We start from the raw sequence: 16389 nt of genomic DNA on the forward strand, positions 1-16389 counted from the left end.
CCTGGGGATTGTCTCAGGGCTCACTTGACCAAAAGCTTTGGAAACGCCGATGGGTAAAATGACAGGAACGCCCTCAGAGATGTTCTGTGACCGATGAATCATGCGTAGGGTCGACTGAAAACATGCTTTCAGCGGTGTGTTTAATCACAAGCTCTCAGGTAATGTACATGTAGTCTACGAACGTCATCGTCCGAGGAGCAACCGCAAAAAGTATGCCGTGCAGCGGATAACGATCGACATTTGCTGCGCCGTTTGATGACGAATGCACTGGGCAGCTACCAAACGAGCTTATGATCTCGAGGCATCTATCCGTCAAATAGTGCGTGCACTACCTTTGCAGTCCGTCCGGCAGGCTCGATTGAAAAGGAGCCACAACGTAGAGAGTTCAGAAGGGTTTGTGGCTTTGAGATCAGCAGTGCGGCAAACCTGTGATTCCAGGGGAGTGCGTCCGTGGCACAGTTCAAGGGAGTATCCCACAGGTGAAGATTTGAAGGAAGGCACCAGATGCGGCAGAACAAGCTCACTTAAACCTTTACGATACCTTTGAAGTTACAAAGACTGCTCTAGACAGCAAGATACTATGTTGAGTAAATGTGCTCCCCAGTGCGCCATGGTTTGCTTACGTCGTCGTACCTTGTGCAACATTGATCGAATGCCAGTTGACGGCCGTTAACTCTGGATATGGCGCTCCCGAACGCCAGATATGCCCGCCTCGACAATTATACTTTTCTTGGCATTGATCGCCGCATAGCTTATTGAATGGCAAGATTTGACCAACGTTATTATGACGTCATGAATGCCAAGGTGACTGAAATACGCTCACCGATATACCTTTCCCATTTTCGGGGCGTGTAGCTCAGAAACCAGAGGGTCTTATGTCTTGAGAACAGCAGGATTGTGAACAACACCGAAAGACCTTCAAGATGGCTATTGCAGTTCAAAACCCCATGTACTTGTGAAACACTCCCTTTAGCATCCGTGTTGACCCCTAACTTTTCGGCGAAGTAGCGCACTTGTATAGACTTCCTGCGTTAAATTGTATCGAAACATATAGGACCTGGGCACCGAGAAAGCCAACATGTGTGATAACACTGCCGCGTGCACAGCTTTGGTGATGCGCGCATGCCGTAAAGTCATGTATGATAGCCATCTATAGCCAGCTGTTTGCGTCTTGTCGTCTGACTTCAGAGCGGTGCCAGCTGGCGAACAAACTCGCCGCCACACCCATTACAACATGTACCGAGCGGTTGTTGTTGCTTATCTTGCGTCAGAGCCGGCCACTATGAATAATTTAAGGTCGTCGCCAGCGTGGCGAGATGCGGACATCAGACGGCAGAGGTGTAGCAGCTGGGCTCTGGCGGTGTTCTTTGCCCGCCTGACCGCCGCTCGTGGGTCATGGAGTATTTTCTGCCGACCCGGCCGCCGCTCGTGGGTCATGGAGTGTTTTCTGCCGACCCGGCCGCCGCTCGTGGGTCATGGAGTATTTTCTGCCGAGCCGGCCGCCGCTCGTGAGTCAAGGCTTGTTTTCTGTCCGCCTGACCGTCGCTGCAGGTCTGACGGTGTTTCTACGGTCTAACCGCCACTCGTTGCAGTTCCATTTTCAGCAGCGCGAAGGGTTTCGTGACGCAGGCTAAGGTCAAATGTCGAATTTTTGAACACACGAAACACCAGCCAAGACCCCAGCCTGGGACGACTGCATTGCATACGTTATACGTCAATTAAGGGTACATGCACTCTCTCAGTTACTCATGCTTATGGCAGGATACTGCTGTTGAATCAAGGTTTAGCACGGAACTCTTGTAATGCACGTAGACCAGCGCATGACTGGGCACTTACGTATTATGCCACTTGCCTGTTTTCCTCCTCTTTTCTTGGCGGCTGATATGCGAGGGGTGTGGGGGGGGGGTGGGGGGGGGGGCGGGCGAGGCATGAACTTTCTACCAGGGTGAATTGCAACTGCTGGTGTGCTCCGGGCTTATCTGCCAGCTTGTGAATACCCAGACATGCGTCGTCAACGTCGTCCCCTGCACCCGTGAATTGCAGCGAATATCAATCAGTGCTGTGTCTGCGGCGAAAAACCCAGTGTACGTCCCGATCTCGCCCTGATTTCGTCCATCGGTCATGCTGACGGCCGTCATGCCTGCGTCTAGACAGTGGAAAAGATTTACGCGGGGTTGCAGGGGGTTGAGGATGCTCAGACGATTGTCAGCAGTTTACGGTCCTGTAGGTATCGCTTGACTCAGCGTGACCGCGGCCTTTCGAGGGACGCGGCGTGCTCTGTGAAACGGCATGTGGTGACACGTCAGCGTCGAGAGCTTGTTGCGCCTGTTGCAAAATATTTTGCACCACGTGGCACACACGTGGTGAGACGCCAACGACCCCTCAGCCCCACTCCTCGCCCGGGGAGTGACGGTGGGGAATTAAGTCAGCCCTGAGATTTCAGGACCAACCGTCGGGTCAGAGAGGTTCAGACACAATCGACAACCTTCGTGGGTCTTGCACGACAGTCGTCCATTCGATATCTCTCACGTAAATGATGAGATCACAGGTACGGCAAATTACCGTAAGAACTACGAACATCTTGGGAAGCTTTCTGGGAAGACATGCGCAGGGTCTCCAGGACTTTTTGCAGGAATCGGTTTCGTGTTTCCTGTTCCGGAAACCAGGAAGTATCCAGGAACAGTGTGGAACAGGCAGAGGGAACCAATAAGAACCAGGATCAGCTTGATATTAAACCGAAAGATTTAGCAAGAGTCAGGATCCAGTCTCATGTTACATCGAACATTAAAGCAAAAACGATTTCCGTGTGATACCAAGCCAAGAAAACTAGCAACCACTAAGAACCAGCCCGGCATCATGTCGAAGGATCCAGCAAAAAACAAAATTCAGCTAACATTGTGCTTGAAAGATTCGCAAGAACCGATACCAGCCTGGAACAAGAAGAGGTCAGCAAGAACGAGACACAACTCAGAATTAAGCTGAGAGCCAACAAGAACCCATATCTTGCCTGGAGTAATGGGAAAGTAAGCGGCAAGAACCCAGAATATTGTTGAGACTCTTGGCAGCCCTGATTGTCTCAGTTCAGGGCGGCATTCCTCGGGGCCGAGTCTTACAAAATAGTTTGAGAGGCTGAGCAGGAAGGACAGACCCACTCCACTTTCTTCCTAAAGTTTAGAGGGCTGAGGCTACCCAACAATATGAAGCTGCACTCCCGGTGTTCTTCAACCTGCGCCCGGCCGGGGGGTCCTGAGCCTGGACGAGCCCGGCCGGGGTCTGAGCCTGACGAGCCCGGCCGGGGTCTGAGGACGAGCCGGCCGGGGTCTGAGCCGACGAGCAGTCGGGTCTGAGCTGACGAACCCGGCCGGGGTCTGAGCCTGACGAGCCCGGCCGGGGTCTGAGGCTGACGAGCCCGGCCGGGGTCTGAGCCTGACGAGCCCGGCCGGGTGGTCTGAACTGACGAGCCCGGCCGGGGGTCTGAGCCTGACGAGCCCGGCCGGGGTCTGAGCTGACGAACCGGCCGGGTCTGAGCCTGACGAGCCCGGCCGGGGGTCTGAACCTGACGAGCCCGGCCGGGGGTCTGAGCCTGACGAGCCCGGCCGGGGTCTGAGCCTGACGAACCCGGCCGGGGTCTGAGCTGACGAGCCGCGGGGTGGTAAGTTGACTTCGCCTTGCTGGAATCTCTAAACTTCCTGACGTCACACGAAAAAGCTACCGCCGTGAAGGCCTCGTTAAATCATGAAGAATGCACACCAAATTTTTGACAGGTCAAATGCTACATTACCAGAGGTCACGAAATTCAAAAACGTTCGTTCTGATGGGTGCAGTAGGTGCACACGAGGTGCACATAGGTGCACATATGAAACACGTCAAGACGGATATTGCGAGCACATACGCTGGTTAAGACTGTGGGAGTCCATTTGGGCTATTTCTTTTATCCGCAAGGGTCAGGTCAGGTCAGGTCACGTTCAGATTGGTCCAAACAGTGGGACATATGAACGATGCTCCTTGTTTTCTGTCACAATGTGATTGTATGTTTATTTTTCAGCGTGTGCAGCTGTGGAAATAAATACCAGACACAAAACATGACATTTTGGGCTGCCTGAGAGATCAGCTGAGAACAACTAAGGGGAATTAATAATCATTCAAACTGAAAAAATGAAATACCAACTGGGCCTAAATCACCAGCACAGTGTTTCATTGTGGTAGGGATAGCGTGTTGGTAAATTACGGGTACTTATCATCGCATAGCTGTTGTTGTATCTTACACAACGTCCCCTCGACGCACAATGTTTAATTGTGGTCAGAATAGAGTGTTTTATGTCTACAGGTACTTAAGATCACATACTGTTATAGATTACACTGAGCCCCATCGGCGCTTGTTAATATTTGTAACAAACTGAGAGAAGGGCACTTTGGTACATGCGCTTATGCGTCATCAGCTTCATAAACAGAAATATGTGAAGGTGTTACACGCGTCGCACTCGTTCATCCAGTCGTCCGCAATATTTTTTACCAAGAAGATAGGAGTAGAACACTAGATCAGTACACTAGTCGCCAAGTTTTCTCACCCAGCATCTTAGCCTAAGCCTCTTAACCCTTTACTACATACATAAGACAGCCTGACACATCCTTTACAAGCACGCACGCAGGCAGGCGTGCCATGGCCATTCTCACTATATGATATATACATCTATTTATATGTGTTATATATATATATATATAATATATATATATGTATATATGTATATAAGGCGTATCCCTCATTCATTTCAGTCACCGGGGGGGCTGGAGGAAGGCACACGTTCGTGACTAACTAGAGACCTCAAATGGCGTGTCCATGCTGCTACTGGCAGCAGAAGATCAGTGACCTCGGACGACCTTATATGACATTGCATGTCTACACCGCGAAACCATGATGAACCTCTTTTTCATATGAATGATACCACATGTTTGCAGCGAAGTGTCTAAATTTTGCTCCCAAAATTGCCTATTTTGAGCTCGACATTTTTTACAGAAGGTACCCATAGATGTAGGTCATGATCCGGGCCAAGGTTATATGCTCTGTGGTCACAAATTTGCATTATTTACGGAAATAAGAAAAATTGGCTTGCCCTCATGTTTTTTATAAATTTTATTCCGAATGGTTTGTAAGGGTGATTTCGGATTCAGAGTACCTGCTAAGCATAGCTTGTTGCGTGTACCCCAAACCCACCACCCCAAGCGTGCCGTCCAGTTCAACAGCTAATTTTGCCTCCCGCCCTTTCGCCAGACAGGGATGCGGAGGGTTTTACCGTGCCGCACAATGCTGCGACAACGGCCGCCTCGGGTCTGGGTTGAACCTTGTTGTCCAGTTGCCAGCTGGCCTTTCCTTTTCAGTCGGGTCAAACAATGCGCCCACTTTGGGACTCGTACCCAGTGCCGCTGGATTACGAGTCCAGCATCTTTTCCCAAGACCACAGAGGCGGCATGTCACTGACTTCCTGTGTTTAAAAAATATCCGAAAGATGCAAACTGTAGGTATTATCATTCTCTAGTAATGGAACAAATTTGAGGAATACCAAACAACCTGCAAAAAAGTTATGCGTGATTTAAGGATTTTAGAAATCGACCTTTTTGACCTGACCGAGGCCAATGACCTGAAAAATAGAAACCTCATTCCTACAAACAATGTCAATTTGATAACTTAATGGGTACTGGAAGTGAACTGTAGGTGTTTCCTACAAACTTTCGCTTTGAGCAGTGCTCGAAAACCGTAGGGGAAAGTCAACTTTGCCTCGCCCCGACGGGCGCGGGCACAGTACATAGAAATGAATGGAAATAATGTACATTCAATCAGTTCCGGTAGCTGTCCGAAATTTCTCCTCGTTTGATGCTGTCACCATGAGTATAACAAAATTTGCCAAACTTTGTAAAATGACACAGTAGGAATGCAATCAGGTAAATTTTACCAGTGTATTTTTCTGCGTTCATATAAACTGGTATCTTTGGCTTCAACTTCCTATTTTGGCACTTGCACCATGAGCATATCTCTGAGGGGTCATTCCTGTTCCACCACAATAATCTCACATTCACCTCAGATTTAATAATCATTTCTTGTCAGGTATTTGGCCTGCCAACGATGTCGTTCCTTTTCATGGCTGTCATAGAAGTTTCTCTATAACCCAATGAGCACTCAGCAGTAACAAACACAGGTGACCGCAAGCGTCCTTGACAGCATCTTAGAAACAAGATCAGAAAGCACATACTGTAATACAAAAAATAACGCCTGTATGCGACCCAGCTTCGTAGTAATTGATCCATTCCGTCATGTATCCATTTTTGCCAAGGTAATAGAAAGTGGGTAACACCGAACCGAACCGACAACACACATCCCACTGTATGGCTGCGACCAGCTGGCGTTTTTTTTTATAAAACATTTGGGAAACAACCAGTCTGTAGATAATACTATCAATGTGCATAGAACTGATTACCATAAATCATCATTATATAATCAGGTATGCTGACCGGTGAAGGCAATCAGGTTACCATTGCCGGGGCTGTAGCTTACCGAAGCTGAAGCTTTATAGACTATGCATGGAGGGCCGAGGATCAACTGATCGAGCTACATTAGTGGAGCCACTCTGGGGTCTGCCAGTGTGTGATGTTTGACCTGTATCTCACCTATCTCATGCGCCATGCGGTCTTGATTACTGACGCAGTCGGGTGGCTGTCTCAGCAGAGCTTCCCACTTTTTTGACATTAGACAGCATGGAATAAAGGTAAAAGTGGAAGGAAAAATGGATATGAAGGTTTTCCCAACACCGTTGCTTACTTCATGCACATGTAAAGAGAGTATCCCACCTTCGGGACATATTTCAAAAACATACTCTATTGAAACCTCAGAGAACCAGCTACGTCTAATACTAATTCTAGATAGTGTCACTCCAGCACCCGTCAAGACATAATCAGGGCATCAGTGTCAATTATTTTCAAGTCTAAATTACGCTGCCAACGCTTTTTAAGAGCCTTACGCTTCTTCGTTGCAGTCTCACCTGCCGTCATCATTACGACCACCGTGACGTCTCTACCGGTGCGAATAAAAGAACATTTGTGAATGGCCCAGTGTGACGGCCTACCCAGTGGGAGGTAGGCTAGGGCCTACCTCCCAAGGACCCGACAAGCGCTCTTGTTGACGAGCAGGCCGTGACAGGGCACACATTTGTACGCTGCGGAAGATGAGTGTGCCGGATATCCGGCTCGGTGTCCGATGGCCTGCTCGGGCCCAGAGAGCATCCCCAGGATCGCTGAGCACTGCGTGTCATCACCAGTCTCGCGGATCCTTGGGAGGTCAACATCGGCTTCCTCAAAAAGTGGATTCAGTGCGCCCATGCTAATATCAGACGTTTCGCTAGAGCTCACCAAACTAGCTTGTTCGTTAGAGCTAGTTTCACCATTGCTCGGGCACAGATCATGAAGATCATTGGTTTTTACTACCCTTTGACAGAGTCGTTCTGACCTCAGAACCAGTTTGAGGATAGAGTCGTTTACGGTGCTGGGGGGACTTTATTCAGAACGAGTATTGGACGTAACTGGTTCTGAGGTCAAAGGTTCTGAGAACAGAGTCGTTCTATCGACCTTGCTCGAGAAGATACGTTTTTAAAAGGATGAATGGTGAACAGATAAGGCGAAATGGTGCTCTTCGAAATAGCCCCGCCCCGCTCTTTCCACAAAACCGTGAATATGCCTGGTCTTCGTTCCCCACACTAATGTATCGAAAGGAAGGCTTTAAATCAACTCAATAACCGATCTAAGCAATCCAGAATTGAATAACCACCGCTGTTAGATCATGAAGAAAGATCTTACCAGTTTCAACATGTTCGTCGAGGCTTTTTCCGAACCATCAGTTGCGGGACCGTCGCAAACTATTTATAACTTGCCGTTGCGGTTATGGGCATTTTCCACGGGCTCAGTAATTCGGTGCGGGGACCAGAAATGTCACGTATGGTAATAACGGATAAGGTATTATTATTATATTTGCTGTACGTCAACTCAACACGATGATTGTCGACACACTCACGCAGCCTTTAAAAGCTGAAGTTTCGTGATAATTTCCCCTGATTTCTCCAGAATAAACCTTATTTCGAAGCGCCGCCAGGACTCGCGGTTCGCTGTGTAACTAGTATTTTTGAAATAATTTTCCGTGAGAGCTTCAGATATGGAGAGAACTGTGATGTAACGTGCCTGGGTCATGCTCTTTGACAAAGTATTTCTAGCACTACCACCTTAAACCGTTACTTCCTTTTCACTCCGACCAGTTGTATTTTGCCGTCGTCTCCTTTTATGGGCTGTATGAACATGAATTATTCACGTTCTAGTAAGGTTATCATCGAAATTACAATTTAATTGAGGTTATGTCAGAAAATTGGCTTACTGTTCGCCCTCTGTCCCGCTCACACGCAATGGTCATCACCCCCCCCCCCCCCCTCCACGCACACACACACAAGCCATTGGCGTCATGCTGTATATCTGCCCTCTAGAAATGGTCCTAGGAAATCTATTTTTTGTTAATGCGCAAGGACGTGGCAATAAGCCGGTTTTTCCAGCATCTTTTGTGTTGCGAGGCGTTCTGTCTGTCCATTATTATCTGTCTGCTACGCTGCCGTCTCGATGACATACTGAGAAGGCCTGCCTCGTTATGCCGCGTACCGTGCTGCCCGAGCCGTGTGGGGGTGGCAAGGACAACGTTATTTACACTGCCACGGGATACACTTCCGGTGGTGCGCCCAGTGCCGACGCGCCTTATTGCAATATAACAAGGCGTCGTATGTCCCCGACGAGGAGGATCACGGTGTTCCATGAGCGGCTGTGTCGTGACCTTGCATGACCTCTCCCGCTAAAATCTCCGGTGCCGTTGGCTGACGCGGGCCAAACGATCACCTTACTTGGAGGCCGAGGCTCCTGGTACTGCAGCGCGCTGAGCTTCTGAGTACTGAAACCAAGGTCAGTCAGGCAAATATATCACGCTTCGTTATTTGTTGCTTATTTGTTTGGTTCCAGCGTGAGGGAATATGGCGGCAGTACCGCTGGTCATATTCACCCCCACATTAGCGGCCAATTTTGAGTAGGAAAACGTAGCTTAAGTATGCGCACAATGGACACCATGAGCGGCGTCCGAAATACATTTTTAGCTCGAGTCGGGAGTTGTCCCAACTTTCCGGGGCATCAAATTAGAAAATTAATGTGTTCATTACGCCCAATCCTATCAGCTTGTGATGAAGCCTACGATCCCTTATTGGGTGTAATGGAGAGTGTAAGAGCGCCTTAGTGCTGCGCATTGATGCACATTCATGCATGCACTGGTCTGCATGTTGCCTCTGTGGCATAAGCGGTTTTAGCCTCGCTACATTCGCGGAGATGGCGCCCGGGAACTCGTCCCGTTGCTAGGCGTTACTTTAATGGTAAAGTAATCTGAAGGACTGGTGGTGGGTGGACTCACATATGACCCCGCGCTCGTCATCGTCGCTGATCCGTTTAGGATACATAAGTCATGATCCGGGCCCTGGCGGAGTGAGTGACGGCTCCCGCTCGGGGCCGCGTGGTGGCTTTGTCGGGCGGCATATCTGAAGTGGGTGTCGGGTGGTGGTGATGGATGGCCGTTATGCAGTACTTAGCAGTGCGCCACATTGGCCGCTATCGTAGCCGGTCCAACGCAGTTGTGACCCAGGCAAATTGTAGTGGCAGCCTTACGCCATGCAAGCTACAACTACCGAATGTGGTAGTTATAATGGTTTTACTTAATGCGATGGTAGTACGCTTGCGGACAGTGTCCTAGAATTGCCGACTTTGGGTGTAAAGCAGCACCCTATGTGGAGGAATTCTTCACTCCTTTTCTCCATATTTTATGTGAATTTTTCTTTCCCGCCTGAAATTGTCTAATTGCACGTGCCAAACCCCCTGTTTCCCTTTCTGAGGTTTTCAAATGTCATCCAAAATCGAGCTCACTTGAAACCACCAAGCATAAACGAGACTCCACAGAACCTGGACACCTATGGCTATGTCCTGCCTCACCTACATCTGAATCATGTTTACGTATACGCAAAGCAAGGGCGCCAGGTACCTCCAAGCCCGAGAACCCCAGCGACTCCAGCCGCTTGCACGCATTAAGTTTGGTTTGTGTACAAAATGCATTACAATCGGCAGCTGTGTACCAAATGCAAGGTTTTCACGCATCCCCTATTTTTCGTCTCACCACCACACCACGAAAGCAGAGCCTGGTGCAAACACCAGCAAGGCCTGGTAGAGAATTTTACTCCACGTATTTCTTTTTCCCCCGAGGAAACTTGACCACTAAATTGCATCACCCCCGAAATACAGGAGTGAAAAATTCAAGAAATGCCTTCCAAATTAAATCTACAAGATGGATATCACCATTTGAGCACTTATTTTAACAGATTTTAAGTCAAATCAGCTGATAACAAAATTTTGCCAGAAAAGCATCAGTCTTTATATTTATTTAACTACTTTTATTTTTATTGATATCATACGAGTGTGATACCACTTAATGCTTCCTTTCTTTTGGATTCCCTCTAGAGGTACCATCTGTTGCTTAAAATGTGAAAAAATTTATCTGCAAGATTCTCCAACTGCAAACTTGTACGTATTTCATCCCTAAATTGGATTTATTCGTCAGCCGCCCAAACATGTTTGATATGCACCCAAGTTGATGACAATTTGAAGCACGGAACTTATTTTTATCGCCATTTTTGCCCCGTTAAGCCCTCGTTTAACCGTCTTCTTGGTTCATAGCGGTGCTCAATAACGATAAATCTAAGCCTTTCGAGTGTCTATCTCACCAGGCTACATGACATGGCCATCCCAATGCTGCCATACAGAGCTTTTGGACAGACCTGACGCAGCTAATGCAGGAGTGTTTGATGGCGAAATTCTGCCCTCTGGAGATGTTTATCATGCACACCTCTTACTTGTTTCGCATTTTAATCTCGTAGGTTGGTGGGCATGATTGCTATTTATATTTGGGGGTGAGTCGGATGATTCTGTCTGCCAGCAGACCATGCAAAAGGTACTGACTTTTTGTCGTGGGGGAGCAGAAAGAAGCCAGTAAGCCTCCTGTGAACCAAGTAATTGCTTGCCTTACCCGCTTCCAACACATGATTGGTAACCAGAGTTAGTCATTTTCTTTTGGAGAAGAGAGATTGTTTTGTGGAGCATACCCATTATTGTCCTTGACATAGCTTAACCATGACAATCAAAATAAGTCGTTCAAAGTGATTTCAAGTATTTTGATTCGTTTGTTGTCAACTTTGTCTGAGGCCAACAAGCATACACAAATGAACTGAATAGAAATGCGAGTTGAAACCAGCCAAAAATTAGCTATATCATGTTTTTATCACAAGTGCTGCTGTCAACAGATAGGTGAGTTGAGATGATGTTCAACATATGGGCTTCTCAAAGTTAGATTAAGTTGATTAAGTGCATGGCAAGTGGCGATAGGAATGGTGCAAGAACCAGCAACTCACAACTGCTGCTGTGATACAAACAGGTTAGACAGGAAGAGACGAAGTAAGGCCTCTTTATGTTAGGCATAGTTGAGCTACTTTCATGGAATAAGCATTGGTATTTTATAGGAAACAGTGACAAAAGGTTTGTTTTCCCTGACCCCATCTTAACAAAAGCCAGAGGTATGTCTATTGTGTTTGACTTAGTGATGGGCTGATGTGTAGGCGTTCAAGGATTTTTTGTTTGAGTGCTTTATGCTCGTTAAATTTTTTGTTATCTTGTTATTGAATTCCTTTGCTTTGTTTTGTGTTAAGTGTTGTGGAAGGGAAGTGCAAAGTACAGCATCAAATTATTGGTGTAGATAATTGTTTATACTCATCACACTGTAATTAAATTACTATGCTCTAACGTATTCTGTTTCACTTTAACAGCTTAAGATGTTAAAAACCAAAAAGTTTTGTCAGGTTTATGATATTACGTCCGTGCCAACTTGAAATAGATACCTTTGTTTGCTGAAGCATCAGTCACGAGCTCATAAGTTCTATCTTTAATGAATTGATTTTTCACTCCTGTACAATGTTTTGCGATGCAATTTTTCACTCCCACCCTAGTTACAAAGCAATTCTAGCTCCCTGCTTGCGGAAGATGTCTTTTGTGACATTGTAATCACCGCACAACGCGCATGTAAATGAGATGAGAGGTATCACGGTCAATGAGACTAAAGCGGGGACTCAGGACAAAGACCAGTTTCAAAACGCTTCATTCTCTTACCACAACTGGTGAGAGGGAGTATTTTGCAATACGCAGAAGTGACGGTCAACCAGCTACAAACAGGCGGTCGCCTGATACGTTCTCGTTCTCAGGTTTGTGTACAAGCAGCTGCTGGCCCAGCTCAAGTGGAAGCGAGTGGCGTCGCTGACAGAGAACGGCCAGAAGTACTCTGAGTACATCTCCATCATGCACGACATGCTGCAAGCGTCCGGTGTCACCTTTATCGCCAACAGGAAGTTTCCTAGCGATACGACTAACATGGCTACGGTAAGGGTGAGGCGGGGAGAGAGCGAGAGAGAGAGAGAGAGAAGAGAGAGAGAGAGAGAGAGTGGGAGAGAGAGAGAAGAGAGAGAGGAGGAGAGAGAGGAGGAGATGGAGAGAGAGAGAGAGAGAGAGAGAGAGGGAGCGAGGGAGGGCGAGAGGAGAGGGAGAGGGAGAGGGAGGAGGGAGAGGGAGAGGGAGAGGAGAGGGAGGGAGAGGGAGAGGAGGGGAGAGGGAGAGGGAGCGGGAGAGAGAGGGAGAGGGAGAGGGAGGGAGAGGGAGGAGGAGAGGGAGAGAGGGAGAGGAGAGGAGAGGGAGGAGAGGAGAGGGAGAGGGAGAGGGAGAGGGGATGGAGAGGGAGAGGGAGAGGGAGAGAAGAGAGAGAGAGAGAGAGAGAGAGAGGAGAGAGAGAGGAGAGAGGGGGGGGGGGGAGATAGAAAATCACATTTTAGGCAGCTTGTGAACGGTCTTGTTAGAAAATGATGCGGCCCGACACACATTTGATTCCGTATCTACATGTTTGATTATTAATGAATCATATTGACGGATGAACAAAACTACTGACAATCGCATGCCAATAACCTGTGAGAGCCAGGGAAGTGCGCCATCTTTCTGTGGCGCACAGAAAGATGGCGCACTTCTCCGGCGGGCAAAGGGCTCGGAATCTGTCACTTAGCCGTTCTTGAACAACTTTGGCATCGTTACATGGTATTGATCAATCCATGACCGTCATCAATGGCCTCATGAATGGTCTAGTTGGCCTCTGTTTGTTGGCCACATGAGCTACCTGATCAGTCTGATCAGATTTCTGAGCTGTTTTCGGAATGCGCCTCCGGCGTGTCGCGCCGAGAAGGCGGCCCTCGCCCGCCTTATGTTTGCCCTCATTGCCTCGCCGCGTACCATCAACGCCATTAGCGGCACTACCCACGGACAACGTGCGGGCCGTCACGTGCAGCCCTATTTTCGCCGGCAGCCACACGTGTTGCGGGCGGTGCTCGGTTTGAGCTCCCTACCTGGGGGGAGCAGACCGCGGCGGACGCGCGGGCTGGGCCGGACCGAGGCGGGGGGAGGGGCAGGCTGCGGTGGACACGCGGGCTGGGCCGGACCGAGGCGGGGGGAGGGGGGCAGGCTGCGGTGGACACGCGAGCTGGGCCGGACGCTGCGCTAATTGGCCGCTGAGCCGAGGATAGTGGACGCGAAGCGGGCTGAGCGCGACTAAGGCGGACGCTGATGGAGACACGGCCGGATCCAGCCGAGGACCAACGGGGTGTGACCCTCCATGATCAGGGAAAGTGGGATTTCTCTCTCACTTGGCGTGCATGTGGGCCAGGTCTGCTTCTTGTCGCAGTTTTCGGCATACGGTCCACGTTGATCTGTTGGATTGAAACACCCCTGATGGGAGGATGGGAGGAGTGTTGGACCTGTGGCAGGGGGTACACAGAGGGGGACACGTATGGATATTGGGTGGGGCGGGCTGAGGGAGTGAGGAGGCGGCGTCGTGTGCCGAGACAGGCGTGGTGGGGAGGGCGGGGGTGGCAGCCGATATCACCGGCCCGGAAAACATGGGGAACACGTCCCACACAGGGGATCTGACGACGTGAGACGCAGGTCAAGCATGTGGATCAATCGATGTCGAGGCAGGGACGGAAGTAGCAGGTCTGACGTAAAGGAGGATCGAACACTTGAGGGGAAGCGGTCTTCATCGAAGCGGGCATTGAATGGAAACATGCAGGACTTTGGCGGGGCTGGCTTCTCTCCGTTACTTCCGAGAAGGAGCGTCAACATATGCTGTATTTTGTAATGCTCCTGTGCGTGGCAACACGCGACAAGCGAACAGTTTTACGAAATGACTGAGACGAGATGTCCTTGTAGGCGGAACAACATCGATTTACTGGCCTCGTTCACAAAACAGGACTCGCAGCTCATGACCGCTAAGAGTTGTTTAGGTCCTAAGTAAGTTTACGTGCAAGGTTATGGACAGATGATAAGTGATACTCGGGATCAACTGATACCGGATCACAGCCAAAGAAGCACCTGGCAGTGCCATTGTTTTGACAATAAGATCACAGACAACGCGGCAGTGGCGCGACGGTTTTTTTGTAATTCGGGGTTACTTTTATAATACCCCTCCCCCCTCACGTGGGCCGATGGTTGGTTCCTTCAGCGCTAACTTCTCTGCCATCACATCCTTCCCGCCAGTTCATTTTCTAGCCAGCTGCTTCATAATAACCAAACACCTTGCCTTTTCAGTATTTGAAAGAACTGAAGGACAAGAAGGCCCGCATCATCATAGCCGACATGTACCAGGTGGCGGCGAAGGCCATCATGTGCGAGGCCTACCTGCAGAACATGACGGCCAGGCAGGTACTGTTGCGATGAGGCCTCGTTATGCACGGTCCGGAGGTTAATGTAATGCGAGCGGTCGTGAATTTTGAGTCCATGTTCTTTTGAGTCTCTGAGTCTCTGTGAAGTCTGTGAATGCTGTGCAGAAAAGTGACCTAAAATTAGGATGCACCCCGCACTGTTTGTAAGCCCATTCCATATCAGGATGAGATGCCTTGGCATTGTGACACACATGTGTGGTGCACAGAGGCTGTACGCCGGCAGGTTGTGACCGCACAGAGAGATACCCATTGTGGTGTTCTGTGGGTGAGAAGTCGGATGGTTTTCGTATTTGAGACCGTGGAGTGATGTTTGGTCGGGTCATTTCTTTGGTCAGGAGTTCGCCACCATTCTGCAATTTGAACGCGTTGTCACGTTGTCAAAGTACATGTAATACCGCGTTTTGAAGGGAATGTGCCCCATGTGAAGGCATTGAAGCGCATATTTGATGAAAAAGCTCACTTATGACTGTTGGTATACTTCTAGATTGAAAAGACTGCCTTAGCCAACCCAGTTTCCCTCTTTGCTAAATGAGCTCCTCAACGCGTGTGTTTGATTACGTCATCGTACCTTGCACAACATTGATGGTTAGCCAACTGATGGCCGTTATTTCTTGAAATTGTGCTCACAAATGCCAGATACAAGTAACTCGACAAACATATTTTTCTTGGCGGTGATCGCTGCATGACCAATGAAATGACACGATTTCAATGGCATTATTAGGACGTCATGGATGCTTGGATGACCTTGAGGTATTCCCCAGTAATAGTTTGTACGTGTTCGGAGGCGTGTAGCTCAGAAACTGCAGGGAAGGAGAGCAAGGCTGTGAACTGTACCTGATGATGTTCAAAATGGCCATTTCAGTTCAAATCCCCACACAAATATGGAGCACGCCCTGTAAATGCGGAATGCAGAGTGCCTTATTAGCGGTAAAGGATTTTTTGTGTCGTCACTTCACGTCGGTGAACATCGATGACACTGGACTCTACCGGGATAAGCGGACCGGCATTTGTGAACCTCGCACTTCCTCGGTAGTCGCGGCCATGTTGAAGCGATTTGTGTTACCGGACGTTGCCTGGCTGTCACGCGGGTCAGCGGTGGGGCAGAGCTGTGTCCATGTGCAGCCAAACCTCATATACAAACGCGTCTCTCCGCTGTACCTCGTGAAGGCACCGTAGATGATGCTATGTGTGCACTGTAGCCTGCTGATGCATGAATGCCACCGTTTTGCATCACGTGCAGCGAGTACCAGCTTGTTCTTCAGGGTTTAGCTGGTCGCACACGCATCTCATGCGCTTCTGCAATAACTGTTGCGATGTAAAGCTTTGGTGACATTCCAAAGGTGTCATCCGTTGTACCGCATAATTTGTTCATACTGCTTGACATTTTTGAACTGGCTGGTGACCTGGGGGATTTTTGGACTGGTGGCCCTTTGTTGTGTCGGGGGGGGGGGGGGGAGGGGAGGAATCGGTGCAGGAA

At 49.1% G+C, this 16389-nt stretch overlaps 1 protein-coding gene across 1 annotated transcript in view; it reads left to right on the forward strand.

The window, feature by feature from the left end:
- Positions 1–16389, forward strand: part of LOC119105504 (uncharacterized) — a 73700-nt gene that overhangs the window by 24883 nt on the left and 32428 nt on the right. The window contains exons 5-6 of the mRNA XM_037228969.1: positions 12360–12534; positions 14779–14892. Of these exons, the coding sequence (XP_037084864.1) occupies positions 12360–12534; positions 14779–14892 (289 nt within the window). The remainder of the gene's footprint in view (positions 1–12359; positions 12535–14778; positions 14893–16389) is intronic.

This window comes from Pollicipes pollicipes, unplaced genomic scaffold (assembly GCF_011947565.3).
Source record: "Pollicipes pollicipes isolate AB1234 unplaced genomic scaffold, Ppol_2.1 Scaffold_6138;HRSCAF=7277_pilon_pilon_pilon, whole genome shotgun sequence".
Classification (NCBI taxonomy): Eukaryota; Metazoa; Arthropoda; class Thecostraca; order Pollicipedomorpha; family Pollicipedidae; genus Pollicipes; species Pollicipes pollicipes.